The 23,971-nt window shown below is 43.1% G+C and overlaps 1 protein-coding gene across 5 annotated transcripts in view; it reads right to left on the reverse strand.

Annotated features, from left to right (window-relative positions):
- HTT (huntingtin) overlaps positions 1-23,971 on the reverse strand; it is a 637,913-nt gene that overhangs the window by 101,581 nt on the left and 512,361 nt on the right. For all 5 annotated transcript variants that reach the window (XM_085849284.1, XM_085849282.1, XM_085849286.1 and 2 more), the window contains 2 exons: positions 18,445-18,599; positions 13,023-13,162 (listed from right to left, as the gene is read on the reverse strand). In XM_085849284.1, the coding sequence (XP_085705410.1) occupies positions 13,023-13,162; positions 18,445-18,599 (295 nt within the window). The remainder of the gene's footprint in view (positions 1-13,022; positions 13,163-18,444; positions 18,600-23,971) is intronic.

Below are 23,971 nucleotides of genomic sequence, written 5' to 3' on the forward strand. Positions count from 1 at the left end.
TCTGAAGCTTTCTTGTGCTTTCCCCTTCCTTATTGGCTGGTAGATGGTCCAGGAGCTTCAGGATCATTAGATGGTTTACTCGCTGTTAACCTATGTAGGTTCAGGGTAAATCTTTGGTAACACCCCCGGTGATAGTCCTCGTTCTCCTGGATCTCATCAGGAATGCCCTGACAGATGTCTGTCATTCGATATGAAGAACCTGGTGGTTTAGCTAAGCGACGATCCCGTATATTTTTGAGAAGTGCCAATCTATCATTTGGATTCATCAAGTCTGAAGAATATGTGAACGATCCATGCTTTATTCCAGACATATGAATGACACAATGTTCCCGTTTGCGTTTTCTTTCAATTTCAACAACTTTCTTTTGACAATTACATTAAACTATTTCTTTCTTGTCTGACATCTTGACTTGTGATCTTGATCTTGACTGGCTACGGTCTTGCTAAGCTAACTAATCTAACCTGGAAAGAGAAAAAAAAATACACATTAAAAGATTAGTAATAAATATTTAAAGTGCATCAGGGTGTGTATAGGGGTGTGTGTGTGTGTGTGTGTGTGTGTGTGTGTGTGTGTGTGTGTGTGTGTGTGTGTGTGTGTATGTGTGTGTATGTGTGTGTATGTGTGTGTGTGTGTGTGTGTGTGTGTGTGTGTGTGTGTGTGTGTGTGCGTGTGACTTGCTCCGTCTGACTTTCTTCTTGGGACTACGGTGCAGTAATTGGTCTTCATTTTGATTTGGATTCCGTCCCGATTACTCAACTCTGTCTATGCTGCTGCAACTCCCTCACTAATGTTCGTTGGCCTGAAATCTCAAACAAGAGGTCAGGATCATCTCGCTCTATATATGTATCTCACGCATTCGACACAGTACGACTTCCTTCCCTTTTGCTGTGTTCACTACCTGCAGCAAATAGGGCCACCTTCAAGCCTGGCTTTCTAACTTGCTCAACTGTTGCAGTCAATGCACAGCTCTCAAAATCATTTTTCCTCTCCCCTTCCAGTTGAGGCTGGATTGCCCCAATGAAGCACCTTGGGACCAGTCATATTCCTCATATACATAAAATACCTGTCTGATTATGTCTTCCTTTTTGCAGATGATTACACTTTATGCCAGACAGTATCCCTACCCATCATCAGACAGACAAAAACTGCATCTCTGGTGATTTCAAATTGGGTTCGATGCTGGTCTGACAAATGGGACATGTCTTTCAAACCGGGGAAATCTCAGTCTCACTCTCTGCTCTGGAAGGATCATCAAACTAACCCAACAATCTATTTCCATGGTCAACCACTGAAAGAGGTTCAGTCTTTTGAGCATCTAGAAACTCACCATCAGTCATGACCTCTCCTGGGCCAACCACAAAGAAAAGCTAACCTCCAGAGCAAGCCACAGACTGGGCATGCTCAATCGATCCAGTCTTTCCTGAAAAAAATTATAATTGCTCAAAGCCTATAAGACCTTTGTCTGTAGCTCAATGAAGTACTGCTCCGAGTACTGCTGGCACCCCAGCATCACATCTGTCTCTCGTGGATTCTGTGGTATCGAAAGCTCTCAACATCATTGGCAATTTCTATGCCAAAAGCACAAGGCTTGTTACCCTCAGATCACAAACAGGATGGTTAATGATGACCTCAGATCCGTCCGTCTGTCAACAATTTTTATTTTTCTATCTCCTAGACGTCTCGGCCGATTGAGTTCTAACTTGACAAGATGATAATACTAGTTGCTCTCAATAGATCGTCTGAGCTCTTTTTCACATTTTCGCCTCGGGGTCAAGGTTACAGGGTCATCAAGTGCAAAATGACCGATTGGTCGAATGGCCTATAAGGAAGCATCGGACGGCTATAATGCAGAATGGGTTCCATAGGGATTATTAAGAAGATTTAATTTGACCAACTAGTTTCTCGTTACCTCTGTCTGCCCCGTTTATTGGGCAACACGAGGTCCGCCGACTTCAACAGGGCTTCGCGTGGTTATTTTAAGTTCAATTTAAATTCTGTTTTCACTTCCAGAGTCGCTAAGGTTGATGAACACTCGGTTACATCAAGTTTTGTGAAAATTGAATGTCTATATCCTCGGTCTGTGTGAAATGCATTGCAGCGCGGGGTAGCTTCAATAACCTTCCATCCGTTTCCATACCATATAACGAGTCTGTCTTAAGTTCTAGATTATTTCTGTTTTCACTTTTGGGACCTTCTGGTGGAGATCCTTCTGGTGCAGCTACACGTTTAATGAAGATAATTTTCGTGCAAATCCGCTCAGAAAAGTACTTTTCATGAGGAAAATATATTCAATTCAAATAACCGTGACACTCTGGAAGGGACACCACATGCTTTCCGTTCACTGCTTCACCTCGTCACCTGTCCTCCTGAGGGACTGCTTATTCGTAGCGTCTGTGAGATTAATGTTTATATTTTAGATGGTTTGGGGATGTGTTCTACAAGAATCTGAAAGAATTCCGGTGAAAAACGGATGTTTTAAGATTTTGTTAGGGCATTTCATCCGGCGGCGAGCTGGCTGGTCACCTGACGCCGCACAGACGTGCAGGTCGCGAGTGATTGAGCTTCTCGGTGGTCCGAGGGTCCTTTTTAGTTGGGGTCCAGCTCTGTCTTGGATACAGCCATTAAATGCACACACTTAGAGTATTTATTTCACGGCCATAGACGCAGGTTTGAAAATTGTATTATGATGTTGGGAATGATTCCTAGAATATGGAGATTTTTGCTTTGAGCGGCCTCACGCGGTTATTTTAAATTAGATTTGAATTCTGTTTTCACTTTCCGGAGTCGCGACGGTTGATTAACACTCGGTTACATCAAGTTTTGCATCCGAGCTGACCGTCAAACCCGCTCGGGTGTATTATTTTTCATTTTGTTTTGTTATTATTTTAAACCACCTTACTCATCATACTTCATTTGTTCTCTTCAGCCTTCTGACCATGCCCAGCTCTGTTGCATGTGACATCCCCTCTTGGTGAAATTCTCACAAAATCCAAGCTGATTGCCCACCTCCACTCTTTTGTTCCTCTGTTCTCTGGTTTGAGAGTCAAACTGCCTATTGAGGCTGTCCAATCCCACTTTCCCTTCCAGAGATTGAAGTTAGCAGTTCACCACCATCGCATGCCATCTCCACTCCTACACATGATTTTTTTCTACACCCATTAATCTGACAAAAGCCAAACATCTTACTTGCAGATAAATTAACGTCTGCCTACCTCCCCCACAACACTTTGCTTGTCCTAATCCTTTGTTTCCCTTGCTTGTTACATCAGCGTGTTGCCCCACTATCAGTACATTGTCATTTTGCTCTCTGTAACCTCACAACACATTACCCAAGACTGTGTGTTGAAAAAAAAATCTAAGAAAAATACAAGAGGGTTTCCCAAGTGATCTTTACAATCACAATGATGTACAAATCAACCTGCATTGAAGATCAATTTTTCATCAACTCCATATCATCGAGACGACAGTTATCTATCGGAACGTGAAAGTGTTTCTTTCCTGTGTTTGTCCAATCATGTTCCTTCATTCACAGTTTCAATGTTGCAGCTCAACACAATTTCACATTTATATTGATAATCTATTTTTAGTACAGTTAACCTTCTGCCACAATCCGCCTTTCTCTTACTGATTGTGTTTGCATGTCCCTCATCTGTCTGCTTGGTCTCTTCTGTCTTGCTCAACACCCACCTTCCCTCCCATAACCATCTTTGCTGCTCCTCAACTTTGTATTTCAAAAAAAAAAAAATTTCACAGCGAACAAAGTTGAAAAAGGAGACCAAGAACATTGATGCTAAAATAGCAGCAAAACACAATCTCGATTAACGTCAGTTTCCGGGGATAAAACGGGAGATTACATATCATCGATAACCACGAGCTGCTGTTATGTGCTGAGGAAAGCAGCCGGTCATGTATAAAGCAGACCACGGGCTGCCATTGGCAAAGTCCAGCAAGCACTGTTGGATAGGAGCCCACACAAAATGAACGGGTATGTCATGAGAAACTTGTTTGGGGTTCAAGGCTTCAATCGATCCATCCGCTCAAGAAAAGCGACATGTCCATTTAGTGACCGACAGAAACAAAGGCCAAACTGATAGTTGGTGACAACAGGTGGTGAAAAGAGGGGAAAATTTTTTTGACTCAGTGACAAATACATTGTACATTTTAAATTATAATGGGAAGAAGGCCTTCTGACCCTCTTCGAATGGCGAGTTCATTTTGTAGTTGAGAAAATGCAAATCACCTGCTCACAGATCAAAGTCACATTTGAACCGAGACGATAAAAGGACAGGTGTGAAAAACTGGTTCAATAGAGAACATAAAATTAACCTAACTGACTGAATAAGGCCTCAAGTGTTGATTAAGACTTGGTAACCTCTCATTGAAAAAAAAAAAAACAGAATGAAAGAAAATCTTTTTAAAACTAGAAATTAGAATTTGATGTGAATGCGTCGATGGCTATTCCTCCACCTATATTAGATGTCAACCCACTGTTATGTTTGATCTCAATTAAAGGTCACATGAAAAATCAAATGTCCCTTGAGAGAGTGTATGAGAGAAAAACGACAGCCAAGTATAAGAGAGACAACATCAGAATCTTATATCTCAAGTTATGGTCTGCAAAATGGTTTTCAAAGGGCACAAGACCTTTGACCTGCTCCATATAAAATTTAATCAGTTCATCTTTGCATTACAGTTCATGCATTTGTCAAGTATGGTTAAAATCTCTTGAGTGGCTCATAAGTTATTGCAGGAACACAGATTTTCAATTAAAGGGCACTTAACCTCAGGCCTTTGACCTTTTTAACCTAAACTGTAATCAGTTCATCTTCGTATTACAGTCAATAGATCTGCTATGTTTGGTCAAAGTCCCTTCAGCAGTTCACAAGTTATCACGGTAACGAAAATCTGCCACTTTCACCTTAAGGTCATACGACCTTTCACCCCAAAACCTGAGCAGTTCATATTTGTGTCAGAATCCACCTTTGTACCAAGTTTGGTAAAAATTCAGAAGTTCACAAGTTCACGTCGTAAAAAAAAATAAAAAAATAAAATCAGCACGCACGGACGGACATAAGGAATGACAATAGAAAAACCTGCAGCAGCGGAGGCATAGAGAGGATCAATTTAACAAATAATACTAACCACATATTTTTACTGATATAATTCATCTCCAGTGTGTAACACTTATGGAGGCACTTGCACATAAATCAGATGTAGGATGAGATGAGTTAACATCAGTGTACTTTTAAATGCATTGCTGACATATTGGGGGACAATGAAATAAGCAACATATTTTATGGGATTTGTTCATTGGATACGGAATCATCATCAGTTATGTGCTCATTTGAGAATAGCAAGAAAGGCCGTCACGTAAAATTACTGCAATTGCTTACAAGTGTAGCAAAACGGTAGAGTTGCATCATTTAGATGAAATTGATGATGTGCACAAAGGAAAGTCACAAACACTGGATGTCAACCTTGTGAAGACCAACCGTTTTGTGACCACTCTTTTTACTATATTCTCAAACACAACTCAAATGTGGTAGATCGATGCACAAAAATAGCGATTAAGGTATTTGTTCAATCTATATTTTTATAAAAATGGTGATACAGTATTTTTTCAATCTATAATGTAAGAAAAGCAGTGATGCAGTATTTGTTCAATCTATAATGTTTTAAAAATGGTGATACGGTATTTGTTAAATCGATAATGTTATAAAAATAGTGATACCGCATTTGTTTTATCTATAACATTATAAAAATGGCGATACAGTATTTGTTCAATCTCTAATGTTACAAAAACGGTGATACGGTATTTGTTTTATCTATAACATTATAAAAATGGCAATAAGGTATTTGTTCAATCTCCAATGTTATAAAAATGGTGATACGGTATTTGTTCAACCTATAACATTATAAACAAGAGTGCAACTGAGCACAATATACGCTCGAACAAGAAGGTATATACAGAATTGTGCTACGGCATGGAAAACAGCATCCTCGTTGCCATGGCAACCACTTCAGATGACGAACGGATGTCACGACACACTGTCTCCACAGTCTGTACCTTTGTACCAAATATGAAACGTGAAAGTTGAAAACTTTGGGAGTTAGAGTGCGGACAGGAACGGATGGACGGACGGACGGACAGACGGACAGACGACCGGTATCACATAATACACCCCGATATATATATATATATATATATATATATATATATATATATATATATATATATATATATATATATATATATATATATATATATATATATATATATCCATATATCCATATATCCATATATATATACATATATATATATATATATATATATATATATATATATATATATATATATATATGAACTGATGCAGAGTATCAGTAGTAATTTTACTTCAATGCAGTAAGTGGAATACGATTTCACTGTTTCAGAACCATTATATTTACTTTTTTTTCGTACCATGCACCTCATATGGTCTTTGAGATAATGTAAGCCGAATATGACGTTACTCGAGCGCAGAACAAAGTCGAAGATAGCGCGACACAAAACCACAAACTCGGAAATAATATATAAGATGGCGATACGGTATTTGTTCAATCTATAAAATGAAAGAAATGGTGATATGGTATTTGTTCAATCTCTATTGTTATAAAAATGGTGACACGGTATTTGTTTTATCTATTACATTATAAAAATGGCGATACGGTATTTGTTCAATCCATAATGTTATAAAAATGGTGATACGGTATTTGTTTTATCTATAACATTATAAAAATGGCGATACAGTATTTGTTGAATCTACAATGTTACAAAAATGGGGATACGGTATTTGTTCAACCCATAACATAATAAAAAATGATGATACGGTATTTGTTTTATCTATAATGTTATAAAAACGGTGATACGGTACTTGTTCAATCTAATCATGTTATAAAAATGGTGATACGGTATTTGTTTTATCTATAACATTATAAAAATGGCGATACAGTATTTGTTGAATCTACAATGTTACAAAAATGGGGATACGGTATTTGTTCAACCCATAACATAATAAAAAATGATGATACGGTATTTGTTTTATCTATACTATAATGTTATAAAAACGGTGATACGGTACTTGTTCAATCTAATCATGTTATAAAAATGGTGATACGGTATTTGTTCAATCAATGTGATGAAAATGGTGATAAGGTATTTGTTCAATCTCTACCGTTATAAAAATGGCGATACGGTATTTGTTCAATATATCGTGTTTTCAAAATGTTTGTTGGGATGTTTTATCAAGTACTTGTAAAGCTGTTTTTTAAAAGTGTAATTCCTCGAGATGTTTGTCGTAAAGTTTTTAGACCTTGTGAAACTTTTGTTTGTCATGTGACAGGTAAGACTTTTGTTGTTGATTGTGAATGTTTGTTGGGATGTAAATCGAACTACATTATTTATCTTCTCACTTGTGGAGATTGTGGATTGCAATATGTTGGTAAAACTTCTCAATGTTTACATCAACGTTTGAATGGACAAAGGTCTGGTGTATCGTCTGGTATTAAAATATATTTATATAATCATTTCAATGAAGTTGGACATGCTTTTAGTAGTAGTTCCATTCAAATTATAGACTCAGTTAATGTTAATGATTTTGATAATAGAGAGGAGTGTAATGTTGAGCAAGGGTGCAGAGAGGATTTTTGGATAAGGACATGATGTGCGATCTATCCTTTGGGCCTTAATGAAAGGGTACACGGTACTGGGTCAGTTTCTCAAGGTAATGTTTTCGCTAACGAGTATTTTGCTCATCCAATCAGGAGACCCAGAGGTCATGGGTGTCGGAGTCGGTGTCGTACGGCTCCAAAAATGGAAATTTCAGAGATAATTGATAAACTTAAAGATTATTATGAAGGAACAAGTTTTCATGATTTTACTGTTCTTCTGAGGTCATGTTCCGAACAAGTCTGAGCTAGTATTCTCCGGAGTTTAGCAGGTTCATCTGACATGTGCTCGTTTTTGATTGAAGCATTTTGTAGCAGGGTTTTGATAAAGAAGACTACTCTCAAAGTTGATAGGATCCACGAGTTCTTAGTTTGTGATTTTCCAGCAAGTAGGTCGATAGGCTTCAGCTTCATTCTATTTTTAGTGATACCAATGCAGAGAGTTCATTATTATTTTTGCATATGGCAGCTTAGCTGCTGGGGTAGCTATCATTTCTTGGAAGTGCAACCGTGTCACTGATGCAGTGCCCCATGTCGCGACCAGTACACACTGGTACTCATTTCGCCAACCTCGGAAGGATGACAGGCTGAGTCAACCCCCTGGTGTATTAATTCTGCGGCCAACGGGGCTTGAACTCAGGACCTGAGTATCCCAAGCCATCACCCGAACCACTGAGCCAACATCAGGCTCGAGAGTTCATTACCAGAAAAAGTTAGGGAGCGAACCCCATTGAAGGTTTATTTCACTTTCACGAAGACCAATGGACAATCCTTATTCAATTATGGTAAATTTCTTAAAACTCTGAGGATAGATACAGTAAAGGACATTTTGGAAACTGACTGTGCATGTTCGTCTTCCCCTTTTTTATCCGGTCCTTTTGGACACGTCGTTTCTGGGGATTTGAATGTAATTAGCAAGAGTGAAATTTGGGATCTGCTGAAAATGGGAGCTGAATATAAGTAACCAGTAACTCAACCTTGAAGCTGCATCTTCAATTGTGGATTCTGTCTCCAATTTTGTAAACAAAATGTGCACCAAGTTTAACGTATCTGTAAACAGTTTCAATGCATGGTTTAACAGAGTTGTGCAAGTCCTGGATAAGAGTAGGGTTGGGCATACAACCATACTTTTTATGAAAGGAGTGTTTTTATGGCCAAATTTCATGCTGATCACGAATCCGTTGAACTTTTTGACATAGGATGATGTCTAAGGTTGGTAAAATGCAAAAATTCAAAATGGCCGCCAAATTTACCCACTTTTCAGGTAAAATTTGATAATTATGGCTTACTAGGGCATGTAATATTAGGGTTGGGCACACATCGACTTTTTCTCTGTTGTCCCGTTGAAAGGAATGTTTTTTATGACCATTTTTCACGCTGATCACGAATCCGTTGAAATTTTTGACCTGGGATGATGTCTTACCAAGACGTGTGTGTGTGTGTGTGTGTGTGTGTGTGTGTGTGTGTGTGTGTGTGTGTGTGTGTGTGTGTGTGTGTGTGTGTGTGTGTGTGTGTGTGTGTGTGTGTGTGTGTGTGTGTGTATGTATGTATATATATATATATATATATATATATATATATATATATATATATATATATATATATATATATATATATATATATATATATATATATACTGTACATATATACACATATAAAAACACATCCATACATACGTGTGGATATATATATATATATATATATATATATATACATATATTTATATATATATATATATATATATATATATATATATATATATATATATATATATATATATATATATATATATATAGTTACGAATCTGCGCCCCCCCAGCGTGCGAACGATCGCTTTTCACTAATAGCAGCCGCTCGCCCACTGAACGGACAATTCAGTCGTGACTTTCTGGAACAACGCCAGAAACCAGTCACGGGTGGGTTTTTAATCCCACCACGGTCCAGTCCGTATTCTACCCACGTGAAATAGGGTCAATCGCCGAATATTGATATACGTAAGTACTCGCGTGGGTAACCTACCGAGGGACCGTACCTCGGCGAAGACCTGCTTGGACACGAACCGCTTTAGCGGTCCGTTCCTTTCTGGGATAACCGAGGGGGTATTATTGCCAGACCTCGCCAGACCCGATCCTATTTATCGGTTTTTAAAAACCAACTAATATTCCGCAATACAAGATGGCACTTCAATAGGGGAAAGAGGACACGACGAACGGGTTAACATTCACACAAGCACATTTATTTTACACAGGTACTGGGTACTGCCAGTCATGCACGTATGCATTCAATAAAATCAAAAGCAAAAGGTGCTACGACCGTCTAAAAGCAATTATGTACAGTCACTGATACGGTTCTACTTGAAAGACACGGCGTCACAACATGCATTCCAAAGAAAAACCCCAGGGAAAAGACCACCCACATAAACAAGGGAGTCAGACTGGGCCCGTGGGCCTTTATAATGTGGGGCCTTGTGACCGAAAGGGCCCCACGAGACCGTTGCAGGTTACCTGCACCTTCGCGGTGCCTTGACGGGGCGAGTCACAACGTTCCGTCCCCACGGCAGCTAGCGTAGCCACGGTTGGGCTCGGGGCTTCCGCGAGGCAGGCGAGCTCTCGCCGGCTCTCCCCACACGAACGGGCAGGTTCGCGCGACACAGCAGGGCTGCGCTTCCCGCCCGCATCTCTTTTGTGACGCCCGGACCTCCGCCGACAGGCTGCTCCCAGCTCCTCACTCGGACACGAGCCCCGATCTTCACGCAGCTCCGGCAGAAGCAGTCCAGGTCCTTTCGCGGCGTCCAGTGGCCGCGACAACTCCAGCGACGAGAGAGAGAGAGAGAGAGAGAGAGAGAGAGAGAGAGAGAGAGAGAGAGAGAGAGAGAGAGAGAGAGAGAGAGAGAGAGAGAGAGAGAGAGAGAGAGAGAGAGAGAGAGAGAGAGAGAGAGAGAGAGAGAGAGAGAGAGAGAGAGAGAGAGAGAGAGAGAGAGAGAGAGAGAGAGAGAGAGAGAGAGAGAGAGAGAGAGAGAGAGAGAGAGAGAGAGAGAGAGAGAGAGAGAGAGAGAGAGAGAGAGAGAGAGAGAGAGAGAGAGAGAGAGAGAGAGAGAGAGAGAGAGAGAGAGAGAGAGAGAGAGAGAGAGAGAGAGAGAGCCAGCAACCACCGAGAGAGAACGAATGCTCCGTGCGTCCTTTTTATTACTCACGCCCCGCCCCTCCGTTCTCGCCCCGCCCTCCTTCCAGAACCTGCAGGAACCTTATCGGAGGAGGCGTTTTCCCACCAAATTGGGGACGCTCCCTTGCCGCTGTACTTGTCTTCTTCCACAGCAGGGTGGAATTATCCGTGGAGACGCCATTTGTCCGGGGAAGGGGGGGGAAACGGGGGCCGCCTGCTTTCCCTCGACGAAGACCAGGCCTCTGGCAACCATGTGCCGAGGTGGAGACGCGGTGGTGTGGTTATGCGCTTGTGGTTAAGGTGGTTGTGTGAAGCGGTTGGTCCAAAATAACGATAGTAAAGAAAAATGGCTACCTGAAGATCACAGCCCGGGTGACACGAATAATTCCCATAAAACAACGGTGGGGAAATCTATCTGAACACACACTTAGCGATATAACTGAACTAAGGACCTTTATGGTGTTCTGCAAATTTCCACCGCCGTAACAATATGTATGTATGTATGTATATATATATATATATATATATATATATATATATATATATATATATATATATATATATATATAGATATATATATATATATATATATATATATATATTATATATATATAGTTATATATATATATATATATATATATATATATATATATATATATATATATATATATATATATATATATATATATATATATATATATATATATATATATTGTTACGGCGGTGGAAATTCAAAGAACACCATTCAGGTTCCCCGAAGATCAGTTATGTCGATAAGTGTGTGTCCAGGTGAGATTCCCCACCGATGTATAAAGGGAATTATTTGTGTGCCGGGCTGTGTATCCTTGAGTTAGCCGCTATTCTGTTCTATCTTTTCTTTCAAACAAACAGCATCTCAACAACCACGCCATCCCCACCACAGCGCCAACCACGCCACCTCCACCACCAAGAGAACATCTCAACAACCACGCCATCCCCACCACAGCGCCAACCACACTACAACCACGCCACCTCCACGACCACAACAGCATCTTAATAACTCCCGCCCCGATATCCCTCAGAACGGGTAAACAGAAGTGACGGTTGGGGCAGGGTCCCGAGAGAACGGCGTAAAAACAAGAATGCCAGTTATTACAAAAACAACAGGACCACTTCTAGGACTTTTCCCCTGCGCGCCGAGAAGGGAGGGGCAAACGCCCCAGGGCGATAAAAGGGCTGTGTCGGAACGCCGAGAAGGCAGTTGGCGGTTGGCGAGTGGGTGAGAGAGTCTCTCTCCTTAGTCTCTCTCTCTCCTTGGTCTCATTGGTCATTGGAGGCGTTGTTGGAGGCGTCGTTGGAGTCGAGAGTTGAGTTGGGGAGCTGGTGGAGTCGAGCGGAGTGCAGAGACATCAAGGGTCGCCCAGCGAGTTACCAAGATGGTGGCAGGTAGCCTGCTCGGTCTCTCGGAGCCCATGCGGTCATCCCGGCTCCGAGCAATCATAAAGGCTTACGAGCCCGGTGTTTCTCTTCTTTCTTTTCGGGGGTTTTTGCATGGAAGTCTGTGGCGCCTTGACTACTAAGTAGTGAACTGACTAAGTGCATATGCATGGTAAAATAGATATCGTCTGTAGGTCTTTTTGCTCGTGTCTTGTCCCCCTACCCTCCTTCATTGCATACGTGCACAAATAAATGTCCCCTTTGTTTAATATTCACCTGCTCGTTGCGTCCCTTCCTCCATTGACTGCACGACTGTATATAATGCATCTGGGTCATCAAGCTATGAAGGATTCAAAATGTGAGGAAATAGGAGTGAGAGTGTGCCTGTTTAAGAGCTCCATAAAGGAACATTGGTTGTCATGTGGGTATCATGGTGAAAATCATATATTTTGTTTATTTGTCCTCGTTTAATGCAATGTAATTCATCAAAAAGTACACCAAAGTCTCTTTAAGTCCTTTTCCTGAATGTGATACATATCCAAACTCCTCTGTGAACAAAATAAAATCATAATGTAATGGCTGCTTCAAACAAATAATACAGTATGTATGGACAATGGCAAGATAGGAGTGTAAAATAAAAAAATCAAACATATTTTAATTGATAATTGTGAAAAAAAGATGGGGTGGGAACATGGTGCTGAATCTGAAAAAACAAGGGCATCTGGGATGATGACACTTACTTGAGGATGCAAGGGCAGGTGTGATAACTGGCTTGGATTCTTGATATACAAAGTGTGTGCTTGCCATTTCTCGTTTGGACACCAAAGCAACAATTTCCTGCTCTACAACCCTCCGCACCATGCACAGCTGTTGACCCATTCTGAAAACAGATAGGAAAATAAAATATATTTTTTTACAAAGTAACTTCCTGCACTATGATTATTTGATTCACAATCCATTGTTTGGTGTCGTTAAAAACAATTGCATTGCTCTGAAGTAACACACGAGTGCAATCAGCAAACAAATAAAATGAACAGTCTTGGGGGAGGGGAGAGAGAGAGAGAGAGAGAGAGAGAGAGAGAGAGAGAGAGAGAGAGAGAGAGAGAGAGAGAGAGAGAGAGAGAGCGAGAGAGAAGGGGGTAGCGAGAGAGAGAGGGGTAGCGAGAAAGAGGGGGTAGAGAGAGAGAGAGAGGTAGAGAAAGAGGGTAGAGAGAGAGAGAAGGGGGTAGCGAGAAAGAGGGGTAGAGAGAGAGAGAGAAGGGGGTAGCGAGAAAGAGGGGGTAGAGAGAGAGAGAGAGAGAGAGAGAGAGAGAGAGAGAGAGAGAGAGAGAGAGAGAGAGAGAGAGAGAGAGAGAGAGAGAGAGAGAGAGAGAGAGAGAGAGAGAGAGAGAGAGAGAGAGAGAGAGAGAGAGAGAGAGAGAGAGAGAGAGAGAGAGAGAGAGAGAGAGAGAGAGAGAGAGAGAGAGAGAGAGAGAGAGAGAGAGAGAGAGAGAGAGAGAGAGAGAGAGAGAGAGAGAGAGAGAGAGAGAGAGAGAGAGAGAGAGAGAGAGAGAGAATGAGAGAGAGAGAATGTTGATATATATATATATATATATATATATATATATATATATATATATATATATATATATATATATATATATATATATATATATATATATATATATATTGTTGTGAATTCGCGCCCCGCCGGCGTGCGAACGACCGCGTTTAACCAATAGCGGCCGCTTCGCCCACCGAACGTGCAATTGAGTCGTGACCCTCTCGGAACAACGCTGGGAGCTAGTCATGGGTGGGGGTTTAACCTCACCACGACTCACTCCGCATTCTACCCGCGCGAAATAGGGTCCGATCGCCGAATGGTCGATTTACCTAAGTACCCGCGCGGGTAGCATACCAAGGAGTTGTACCATGCCGCAGGTCGACTCCGGACACGAACCGCTTAAGCGGCTCGTTCCGGACTGCAGGGATAATCGAGCGCAGTTATCGTCGACCTTGATGGTTCAGATTATTTATCGGGAACTTACACCCACTATCAATCCCTTACGTGATGCAAGATGGAAATTCAAACAAAGGAATGGACGCAGCGAAATGCGGAACAATTGGACAAGCACATTTATTCGCGACACACGGCAGCACGTATTTCTAATAGGCAACAGTTATACAAAACAATACACGTATACAGTCAAGCAAGAAAACACAAGCAAGGAATGATGCAGAGCTACAACCGAATAAAAGGCAATGTACAAGCACTTAATCAGTTTCTACTTTACGGACTGGCGCCACACACACACATTTACACAGAATCCCAAAAGAAAAGGAAGTCGCAACTTCCCTGAGCGTGTCGTCAAGTCCTCCTTTGCACGACCTCAACTCCGAGCCCCTCCTACGTGGTCCGCGAACTCGTACCTCGCGCCGGCACGTGTGTCCGTTCGACGCCACAAACGGGGTTCAGGAACGAATGGACGGAGCTTTCGCCGCTATCTCGGTGCAGACGGGGGGGGGGGGGGGGATGGCAGGCGCTCCGTCCCACCAGCGGGGTCTCAAGACCGCACCGACTGACCCTCTGTCACCGATAATCCTCCGACTCGACAGTCGGGAACAACAACCGGGACCACCGACCTGGCAAGACCAAGACAAAAACCAGACCCAATTCGACGACCAGCTCTCCAGCTGCATTGCCCTCGCCTTTTTGTAAGGCGAGGCCCCGCCCTTCGCTCCGCCCCATTCCTTGCTCCACCCCACTTCGCGGCGTTTCCAGAAAAGTCTCAAAGGGGGGCGTTCCTCCTTCTTGGCCGCGTCACACCGCGCATCCCCCAATCGGGAGCGAGCTGCACCACCCCTCCCCCTTCTCACCAAGCGCGACGACGATCCGGTTTAAGATTCAGGCGGGAGAAATTCGGGCGGGAGTTTCTTTCCGCGCCCTTGCTGCTGCCACCCCGCTCCTTTCACCCGTCCCGTGGAGATCGTGACCGCGCAGTGCGCGTTGAATGGCGAGTGGCGAAGATGGTGGTGGTGTAGTTGTTGAAGGTGGCGTTGTGGTGTGAATGGCGTCATTGGTGAGATGTTTGTTGTGGCGATGTTCGTTGTTGTGTTGTTGCACCAAAATAACGACAGCAAAAGAAAAACGGCTAAATGAAGAATCGCAGCCCGAATCGATCACATATATTCCCTCTAAACAACGGGTTTGGGCTAACTACACATGAACTTAGCGTCATAACGGATCTAAGGACCCTTTATGGTGTATTGCGAATTTCCACAGCCGTAACAATATATATATATATATATATATATATATATATATATATATATATATATATATATATATATATATATATATATATATATATATATATAGAGGTAGAGACATAGAGGTAGAGAGTTAGAGGTAGAGAGGTAGAGAGAGGTAGAGAGAGAGGTAGAGAGGTAGAGAGAGAGAGAGAGGTAGAGAGAGAGAGAGGTAGAGATAGAGGTAGAGAGATAGAGAGGTAGAGAGAAAGAGAGGTAGAGAGAAAGAGAGGTAGAGATAGAGAGGTAGAGAGGCAGAGAGAGGTAGAGAGAGAGGGGTACAGAGATAGAGTTATAGAGAGAGCCGTATAGAGAGGTAGAGAGAGAGAGAGAGAGAGAGAGAGAGAGAGAGAGAGAGAGAGAGAGAGAGAGAGAGAGAGAGAGAGAGAGAGAGAGAGAGAGAGGGGTAGAGAGAGAGGGCAGAGAGGGGTAGAGAGAGAGGGGTAGAGAGAGAGAGGCGTGGAGAGCAAGAGAGAGAGAGAGAGAGAGAGAGAGAGAGGTAGAGAGCTATAGCGAGAGCGGGGTTGAGGTAGATCAAGGTAGGTCGAGGTAGGTCGAGGTAGGTCGAGGGAGGTCGAGGTAGGTCGAGGTAGGCCGAGGTAGGCCGAGGTAGGTCGAGGTAGGTCGAGGTAGAGAGACAGAGAGACAGAGAGACAGAGAGACAGAGAGACAGACAGACAGAGAGACAGACAGACAGAGAGACAGACAGACAGACAGACAGACAGACAGACAGACAGACAGACAGACAGACAGACAGACAGACAGACAGACAGACAGACAGACAGACAGACAGAGAGAGAGAGAGAGACAGAGAGAGACAGAGAGAGAGAGAGAGAGAGAGAGAGAGAGAGAGAGAGAGAGAGAGAGAGAGAGAGAGAGAGAGAGAGAGAGAGAGAGAGAGAGAGAGAGAGAGAGAGAGAGAGAGAGAGAGAGAGAGAGAGAGAGAGAGAGAGAGAGAGAGATTTGTATTTAATTGAACTTCATAAGTTGAACATGTTTGGGATGTTTCTACTTAGAAAATGAACCTTTTCCAGGAAGATCTCATCTGTTTTTGCCTTTTTTTAACCTGCGATCACCCACAGCTGGTGATGTTGGAACTTCAGTCCAATATTTTTTTTTTTGGCATATAGATCATCTATCAGAAATCTCTTCTCATTCCTGCTTAAATTACGTGGATTTTTATTGATGCATGTCCCAATTTAAGCCTGGAGGTGGCTTAACGGTTCAGGTGGCCAGCTTAACATCTTAAGGTCCTGAGTTCAAGTTCCTGTGTACCATAAATAACACCAGTTAGATTCTCTTCAGCTCGTCATCCTTCTGAAGTTGACACAATTAGTACCAGTACACTGGGGGGGGGGAGGAAATTAGTCATTTCAGGAGGCCTATCGTGCGTCAGAGTGGCGACCCGTTCACGATTGTGCCCCCAAGCCAAGGAAAAACTGTCTCGGCAGCCCTATGTGCCTCATGGCATTTTAGGATTAAAAAAGGTTCCAATTGAACTAGTATTGCATCAATATCATAAACAAACAAAACAATATCAGCAAACCAAAAAAAACAATTGCATAAACAAAACAATATCAGCCTATGGATGGATCAGTCAGCACACAAAGTCACGTGTTCAACTTAAAGCACCATATTACACATTTCTCAGCTTCACCTCCTTCACCATCATCAGATGCCTGATTATCTCATCACCCTCCCCCTACAGTCATCTTACCGCTAACTACATTTCACCACTTACCGCTAACTACATTTCCTCATCTACGGTTCTCCTGCGGACACTTGAAAAAATATAATTTCGTTTGTCATTGCACATTTCAAGCTACAGCAAATACATTTCCGACGTGATAAGGTTCGAATAATAACAGGAGACAGACAGTGGTGCATGTATAATCATTCGTCATGTTTTATTATAAATGACAAAACTCTGTAAAAAGAACAGGAAACCTCCGTCAGTGTCACCCTTGGCACGTCGGTAAAAAGGATATCTATCAAGTGTGCTTGTGCAAGCAGGCTAACTGTGGTTTAGAACTGCAGGGCTTTTCACCAACCTGCATAGCCATCAATTATTTTTTATGTCCTTCAGAAAGCACCTTTATCAGTATAACTACGTTAAGGGATAATTTTCAACAACCCACCATTCCCCCAACCCTAATAACCAGCTGCCATCACAGTCAATCAGCAATTAAGGATCATCTCGCCTGCAGCGTTATACCCCCATCAGGGACTTCCAGCGAATAAAAATACAAAAATGAGGAGGAAGTAAATAAAAAAAGAGAATTATAATTATAGGTTATGTTTTCAAAGGAAAGCATTGAATTTTTGTGTGCAAACAGTTGAGGCTCATTAAGCAACAAAGAATGAACATTATCAGGCTGTCAAAAGGAAGAGGACGACGATGAGGAGGAGGAGGAGGGAAGCAGGCAGAATGTGGAGGAAAGAGATAAAAAAAAATTTAAAAAGCAGTTTAAAAAAAACAAGGTCATTGAGCGTTATATGTGGGTTGCTATATTGCAATGATGGGATTCGACTTTGAACGAATGGAAGCAAAATAATAAAAAAAATCTGTGCAACAAAAGGCAATTCCATGAGCAAGAGAAGATGGAATTAAAGGAATGGAGGTGAGAGGAGAGACTGGATTCCACAAGTTCAACAAAACACAGGTTGCGGTATATGAGCGAGTGTGAAGCATTTGCGCAAGAGTGATTCACATATTTATACAAAGAGAAAGCTTAATATGTCGCTTTAATCTCAACAAAAACTACAAGTTCAAAGTTTCATACAAAGTGGATGCAGCACAACTAATATTGTAGTAAACGACAGTAATCGACAAAGCAGAGCATGTTAAACTGACGTGCCAGAAGTAGGCCTGACCTGGTGTCGAGGGCCTTCAAGGCCTTGTTCCGAGGTTGCTGCTCAAAGGCGCCCACAGCAGGGTTACCAGCACATGGCAGCAACATGGCGCTCAATACAAGCGACGTTATGCCACGGATCGCTAAGATGGTGAGCTTTGTGCGCTCCACTTGCTCCTGTCAAGCAAAAACAAAAAGCATAAGCTTGGCCTGGGCAGGAGACCGATGCTGAAACAAGTCAAGATATAATGAAAAAGCAGAAAAATCAAGAAAGTGATTCCGTTTTCCTCAAGAGTAAACATTTATTCGGGAGTGCTTTTTAATCACAAGTAAAATATTTTGTACACAAGAATGTGGGCTCATGCAGGAGCGAAATAACAGAGGGCGGCGGGCGTATCAACGTATCAAAGGGACCGGACTTCCAGCTCCAGTTTTTGAGAGACACCGACTTTCTCAAAGAGAAGTTTCTGGTCATTGTTTGTCACATTTGGACTGTTTATTTTGTTGCCTCCATGTTTCCTGTGTTCCTAATTTGGTTTTGTTTCAAAATTTGTGCTATTTGGTGAGTTTTCGTCGGTCTTGTCATATCGGGTTTCCATGAAACACAATGTGCACAAATCGCACAATCCATGTGCACAATCGTGTTTATTTGTATTTTCTCCATATTACTATCAGTTTGTATTTTCACCACTTTTCCCTCCACCCTCCTTCCACCCCTCACAACCATACCCTCTGTTTCGTGTCTTAAAATACAAAATAAACAACAACAAAAAAATCTTTCCCCTTCTCACCTTATACCCCACGTAAACACGCGACTTCCTGCATTGCCTTTTCTTCCTCCTTCTCTGCCCTCTTCCCTGCCAATCCCACTCTGATCGTGAAGGTATTCCTCACACACCTTCACGACCTGTTCGTCAAACTTTTCCTTTGTTCTTCCCCCCTCTTCTGTAATCTTCATAAAATAAATAAATAAATAAAATAGATCACAATGCTTCAACTTCCCCTCTTCGCCCGGTTCTTCTTCAAAATCTTGCGTTCAATTCCACCTTTCTTTCATCCCGTGTCTAAAAATTCCATCTGTTACAACGCTTCTTTTCTCTCCTCTGTCACTTTTGCACTCCATCCATCTTCCGATGTATTTCAAAGAATCTCTGATGTTCTAATTTTAAAAATACCTTTTTCAAATACTTGTTTGTCTTCCATTATTATTGGTTCATATTTTTCCAACTTCAGTGCAAATTTATGCCACCTCCTTAAATCTACCTCCACCTAATTCCTTCCCTGTCATTCCAACCCCCCCCCCCCCCATCTCTCTACTGTCCTCTGCTTTACTAACAGCTTGTCCTCTGATATCCCAAACTCCCCTTCCTCTCACCCCCCTCAAATATTGTTCCTCCCCCCACCCGCTACCACCTCCACCATACCACTACCCAGTCTCATGCTTTCCCTCTCCCCAACCCACCCTTCTCCCTCCTCCCCCATGACCGTGCCAGCTCTCATCGTCTCCCTTCTTTCTCAAAGTTTCCCTCTCACCCCTCCCTCTCAATTCAGCCACATCCTCCCTCTTCAAAGCAAATTTCACTCTCTCTCTGCTCCCCCAAGCTTCCCCTCACCCTTCCAAAAAGCTACCCCGCACCTTCTTCTTCCCAAAATGTCCCCCTCACCCCTCCCCTTCATCCCCCCCCCACACTCACCTTTCTCAAAGCTGCCTCCTCCTCTTCCCACCCCTTAAATCTCATCACACCTCCCCATCTTCCCACCCCCTCAATTTTTGTTCCTCCCCACACCCATTTCCATCTCCACAATATCTCTCCGCAGTCTCATCCTTCTCCTCTACCCACCCTTCCCTTCTCTCTCCTCCCCTATAAACATGCCAGCTCTCACCGTTTCCCCTCTCCCTCAAAGATTCCCTCTCACCCCTCACAAATCAACTGCCGCCTTCCTCTTCAAAGCAAACTTCTCTCTCTCTTCCCACTCCAAGCTTCCCCCTCACCTTTCTCAAAAGCTCCCCACCCCACCCCAACACCTTTCTCCCTCAATTCATCCCCATCAAACTACTCCCTCTCAAATCTAGCTCCTCACTACCCCTGCTCAAAGCTGCCCCCATTCACAGCTACAAAACTCCCTCCATCCCTCACCCTCTCTCTTCCAGCTAATTCCTCCACCTCCTCAAATCTCCCACTTCCCTTTTCCCCATCTCTTATTACTCCACACTGCTACTCATCACTTCATCACCAAGCCTTTTATCCTACTCCCCATCCAATCCTCTCCCCTAGCTCTTCTACAATCTGTCATCAATTGTCAACAACTCACACTACCTCCACCTCTCCCACCTCTCACTGCCCTCGACCTCCTCTCCTCTGCACCCAAAGCCTCCTCCCCTTTCTTTTCCTCAACAGTGTGGACCTCAAACATCCAAGGCCTTTGCTCTAACCTGACAAATCTCTTCAAACAGGTTGCCACTGACAAACCAGACAAAATCTGCTCAACAGAAACTTTCCTCCATGAAGACGTCTCTGACTCCTCAGTTTCTCTCCTTCGGTGTGACAGAACTGAGACTCGTTCTGGCGGCAGAGTTGCTCTCTTTATCAAAAACTCTATTCCTCACTCGACATGCACTGCCCTCACTCCTCCACACCCCCAGGATGACCTCCGGCTACGGCTTCCCCTCTACTCCTACTCTTGTTTATCTGTGTATTGTACCGTCCACCAAACTGTGATGACTCCATTTACATCTTGCTCGTAGAAAACATAGAACAACTTCTATCCACTCATCCAAATTCTCTCTTCCTCATATGGAGTGACTTCAATTGTCATCAAGCCAATTGGCTGGGTGTGGGTACCTCTCACCTGCCATGACACTTCAACAAAGGACTTCCTTGACTCAATGGGACCGACACAATCTGTCAACTTCCCGACCAGGATCTCAGCCAACGTTCCTCCATCTCTTCTGGATTTGATTTTGACCAATTTCCCAGAAAATGTCTGCTGTTCTTCTTCAAAACCAATCGGTTCATCTGACCACGTGCTTGTTAAAGTGATCATCTCTCTGGCTATTTTTTAGAGAACCACCTCAGCACTGATGAGTGGTATTTCACTGAGGCTGACTGCCAGGGTCTTCAAGCAGCCATCAAACTTCGAAATGGTCTCCAATTTCTACTCTCACCAACATCAACTCATCCTGTGAATTTTTTCAAAGAAATTTGCTCTCACTCATGCATAGATTTTTCCAATCTCGTCTTCAATTGTCCTACTATTCCTCCCACCCATACACCGAAGTACATTGAAGCTGTTCTGAAACAACTTGCCTTCGCCTCATGGAAGGCAAATCTGACTGAAGGCAATCTCAGTTCTTTCCACAAAGCTCAGAACAAGTGTGTGTCTATCCGCAGCAGAGCAAGAAAACAACATCTTTCTCATCTCAAGTCTGAACTCTCAAACATGTCTCCCCCCTCCAAATTTTGGAGGCATCTAGTTAAGTCTGTTTCTGTTGTATGTTCCCCCTCCACCCCCCCTCCCTTACCTCAAAAAGTCACACAGCTGACACAATACGTGAAATGGCTGAAAGCCTAACCCCCGTGTTTGCTTCTAAATCTTGTGTCCCAAACCCATCGCTTTCTGTGTCCACCTCACCCAGTTGCATCCAGCTGTTCCTGGACTCTGTGTCCTTTTCTACAGACAAGGTGTAGAGCTTGCTGTCAAACCTCAACTCAGATTCTGCAACCAGTTCAGACGGCATCAGCCCACGTGTTCTAAAAACCTGCTGTGCTGCTCTTTCTCAGCCTCTCTCTGTTATATTCACCCTCTCATTTGCTCAAGGTCATCTGCCATCAGCTTGGAAATCAGCAAACATCACTGCTCTGTATCAAAAAGGTGCAAAAACTGATCCCTGCAAATACAGACCATTCAGCCTTCTCTCAATCATCAGCAAGGTTACGGAATCCATCATCGCTTCCGACATTAAATATTTCCTCTTCTCCAAAGGTTTGATTTCCGACTATCAATTTGGTTTTAGACCAGGTCACAACTCTGGGCATGCTGCTTCTGTTCTCCCAACAATGGATGGAGATCCTCAATCCCAAACATGAGATCAGAGCCATTTCTCAAGACATTCGGCAAGGTTTCAATATGGTCTGGCATCCCGCACTGCTAACCAAACTCTCTTCTTCTGGTATCCAAGACAATCTCCACCCATGCCTTGTGGACTTCCTCTCCTCTCGCAGTCAACATGTGGCTCTTAATGGAATTCTCTCATCCCCTCTTCCTGTGCAGGCTGGAGTTCCTCAAGCTCGTGTTCATGGCCCTGTGCATTTTCTGGTTTTCATCAAAATCTCAGATTTTCTGGAAAATCCACTTTATCTCTTTGCCGATGACTCCACCCTCAGCCGTATCATCTGTCATCCTTCAGGTCAGCAAGCAGCACCCTCTTCACTCTTTGCAGACCTGGATAAAATCACAAGCTGTTCCACCACTTGTAACATGTCTTTCAATCCTGACAAATTTCACACACTCACTAAGTCTCTCCAAAAGGACCATCTGGAGAAACCAAGCTGTTGAAGAAAAGGACCACAATCCCCTTGAAGAAGACCTTTCATTCAAGCTTCTGAATCTCACTATCTGCCATGATCTTTCCTGGGAAAGCAACATCTCCAAAATGGCTTCCAAAGATAGTCGCCAACTGGGCATCTTTTGTTGTGCAAAGTCCTTCCTTGGCACACCTGAGCATATATCCACTTGCAAAGCTGTTATCAGCGGTCTGATGGAGTACTGCTCCACCCTCTGGGGTGGTGCTCCTGCCTCACACCCAGCTCAACTTCACGCTGTGGAAACCAAGGCTTTTCGGATCATTGGTATCTCCAGTGATGAGGCTGAATCTTTGGGTCCCTCACACTCTCACCGGAGGCAAGTCAGTGGACTTTCTATCTTCTACAGTCTTCTCTCCGGCCTTGCCCCCCCCTCCACCTGCTCTGTCTGTGATTTCCCCCCCCCCCCCTATATTTGCACAGGGCGCTCAAGATCAGCCAAAAAACCCCTTCTGGTGAAACTGCCAAAATCATGAATCACTGCTCACCTTCATTCCTCGTTTTTTCCAACCTCTGGATCAAACTCCCACACTCTCTCTTCAATCACGATTCCCCCTCCAGGCCTTCAAAAAAGCTGTTCACCACCATCTCATGTCTTCCCCCTTCCAAAATGATGATCTTTTCTACCCCTGTTAATCCACTCCAAACCCACCTCCTTCAAATTCCCTGTTTTCCTTCCCATCTCTCTTGTTTCCTGCCTTGTTATATGTTGTGTGCGTCCGCTTTTACACAAGCCAAAACATGGAATACAAAAAAATAAAATAAAATGAACAAGGATGCAAACACAGCACATGAGCGCATATGCCTGGTGTTGACTTCATGGTCAGGGTGGTGGGCTGGGGATCCTCAGATCCTGAGTTCAAATCCCATTCATCTGTTGAATTAATTCCAGGTGGGGTTGACCCTGCCTTTCATCTTTCCGAGGTCGGCAAAATGAGTGCCAGCTTACTGGTATCCTGTGTTGTA

This window comes from Eptatretus burgeri, chromosome 12 (assembly GCF_056783735.1).
Source record: "Eptatretus burgeri isolate ZD-2024b chromosome 12, Ebu_testis_v1, whole genome shotgun sequence".
Taxonomy (NCBI): Eukaryota; Metazoa; Chordata; class Myxini; order Myxiniformes; family Myxinidae; genus Eptatretus; species Eptatretus burgeri.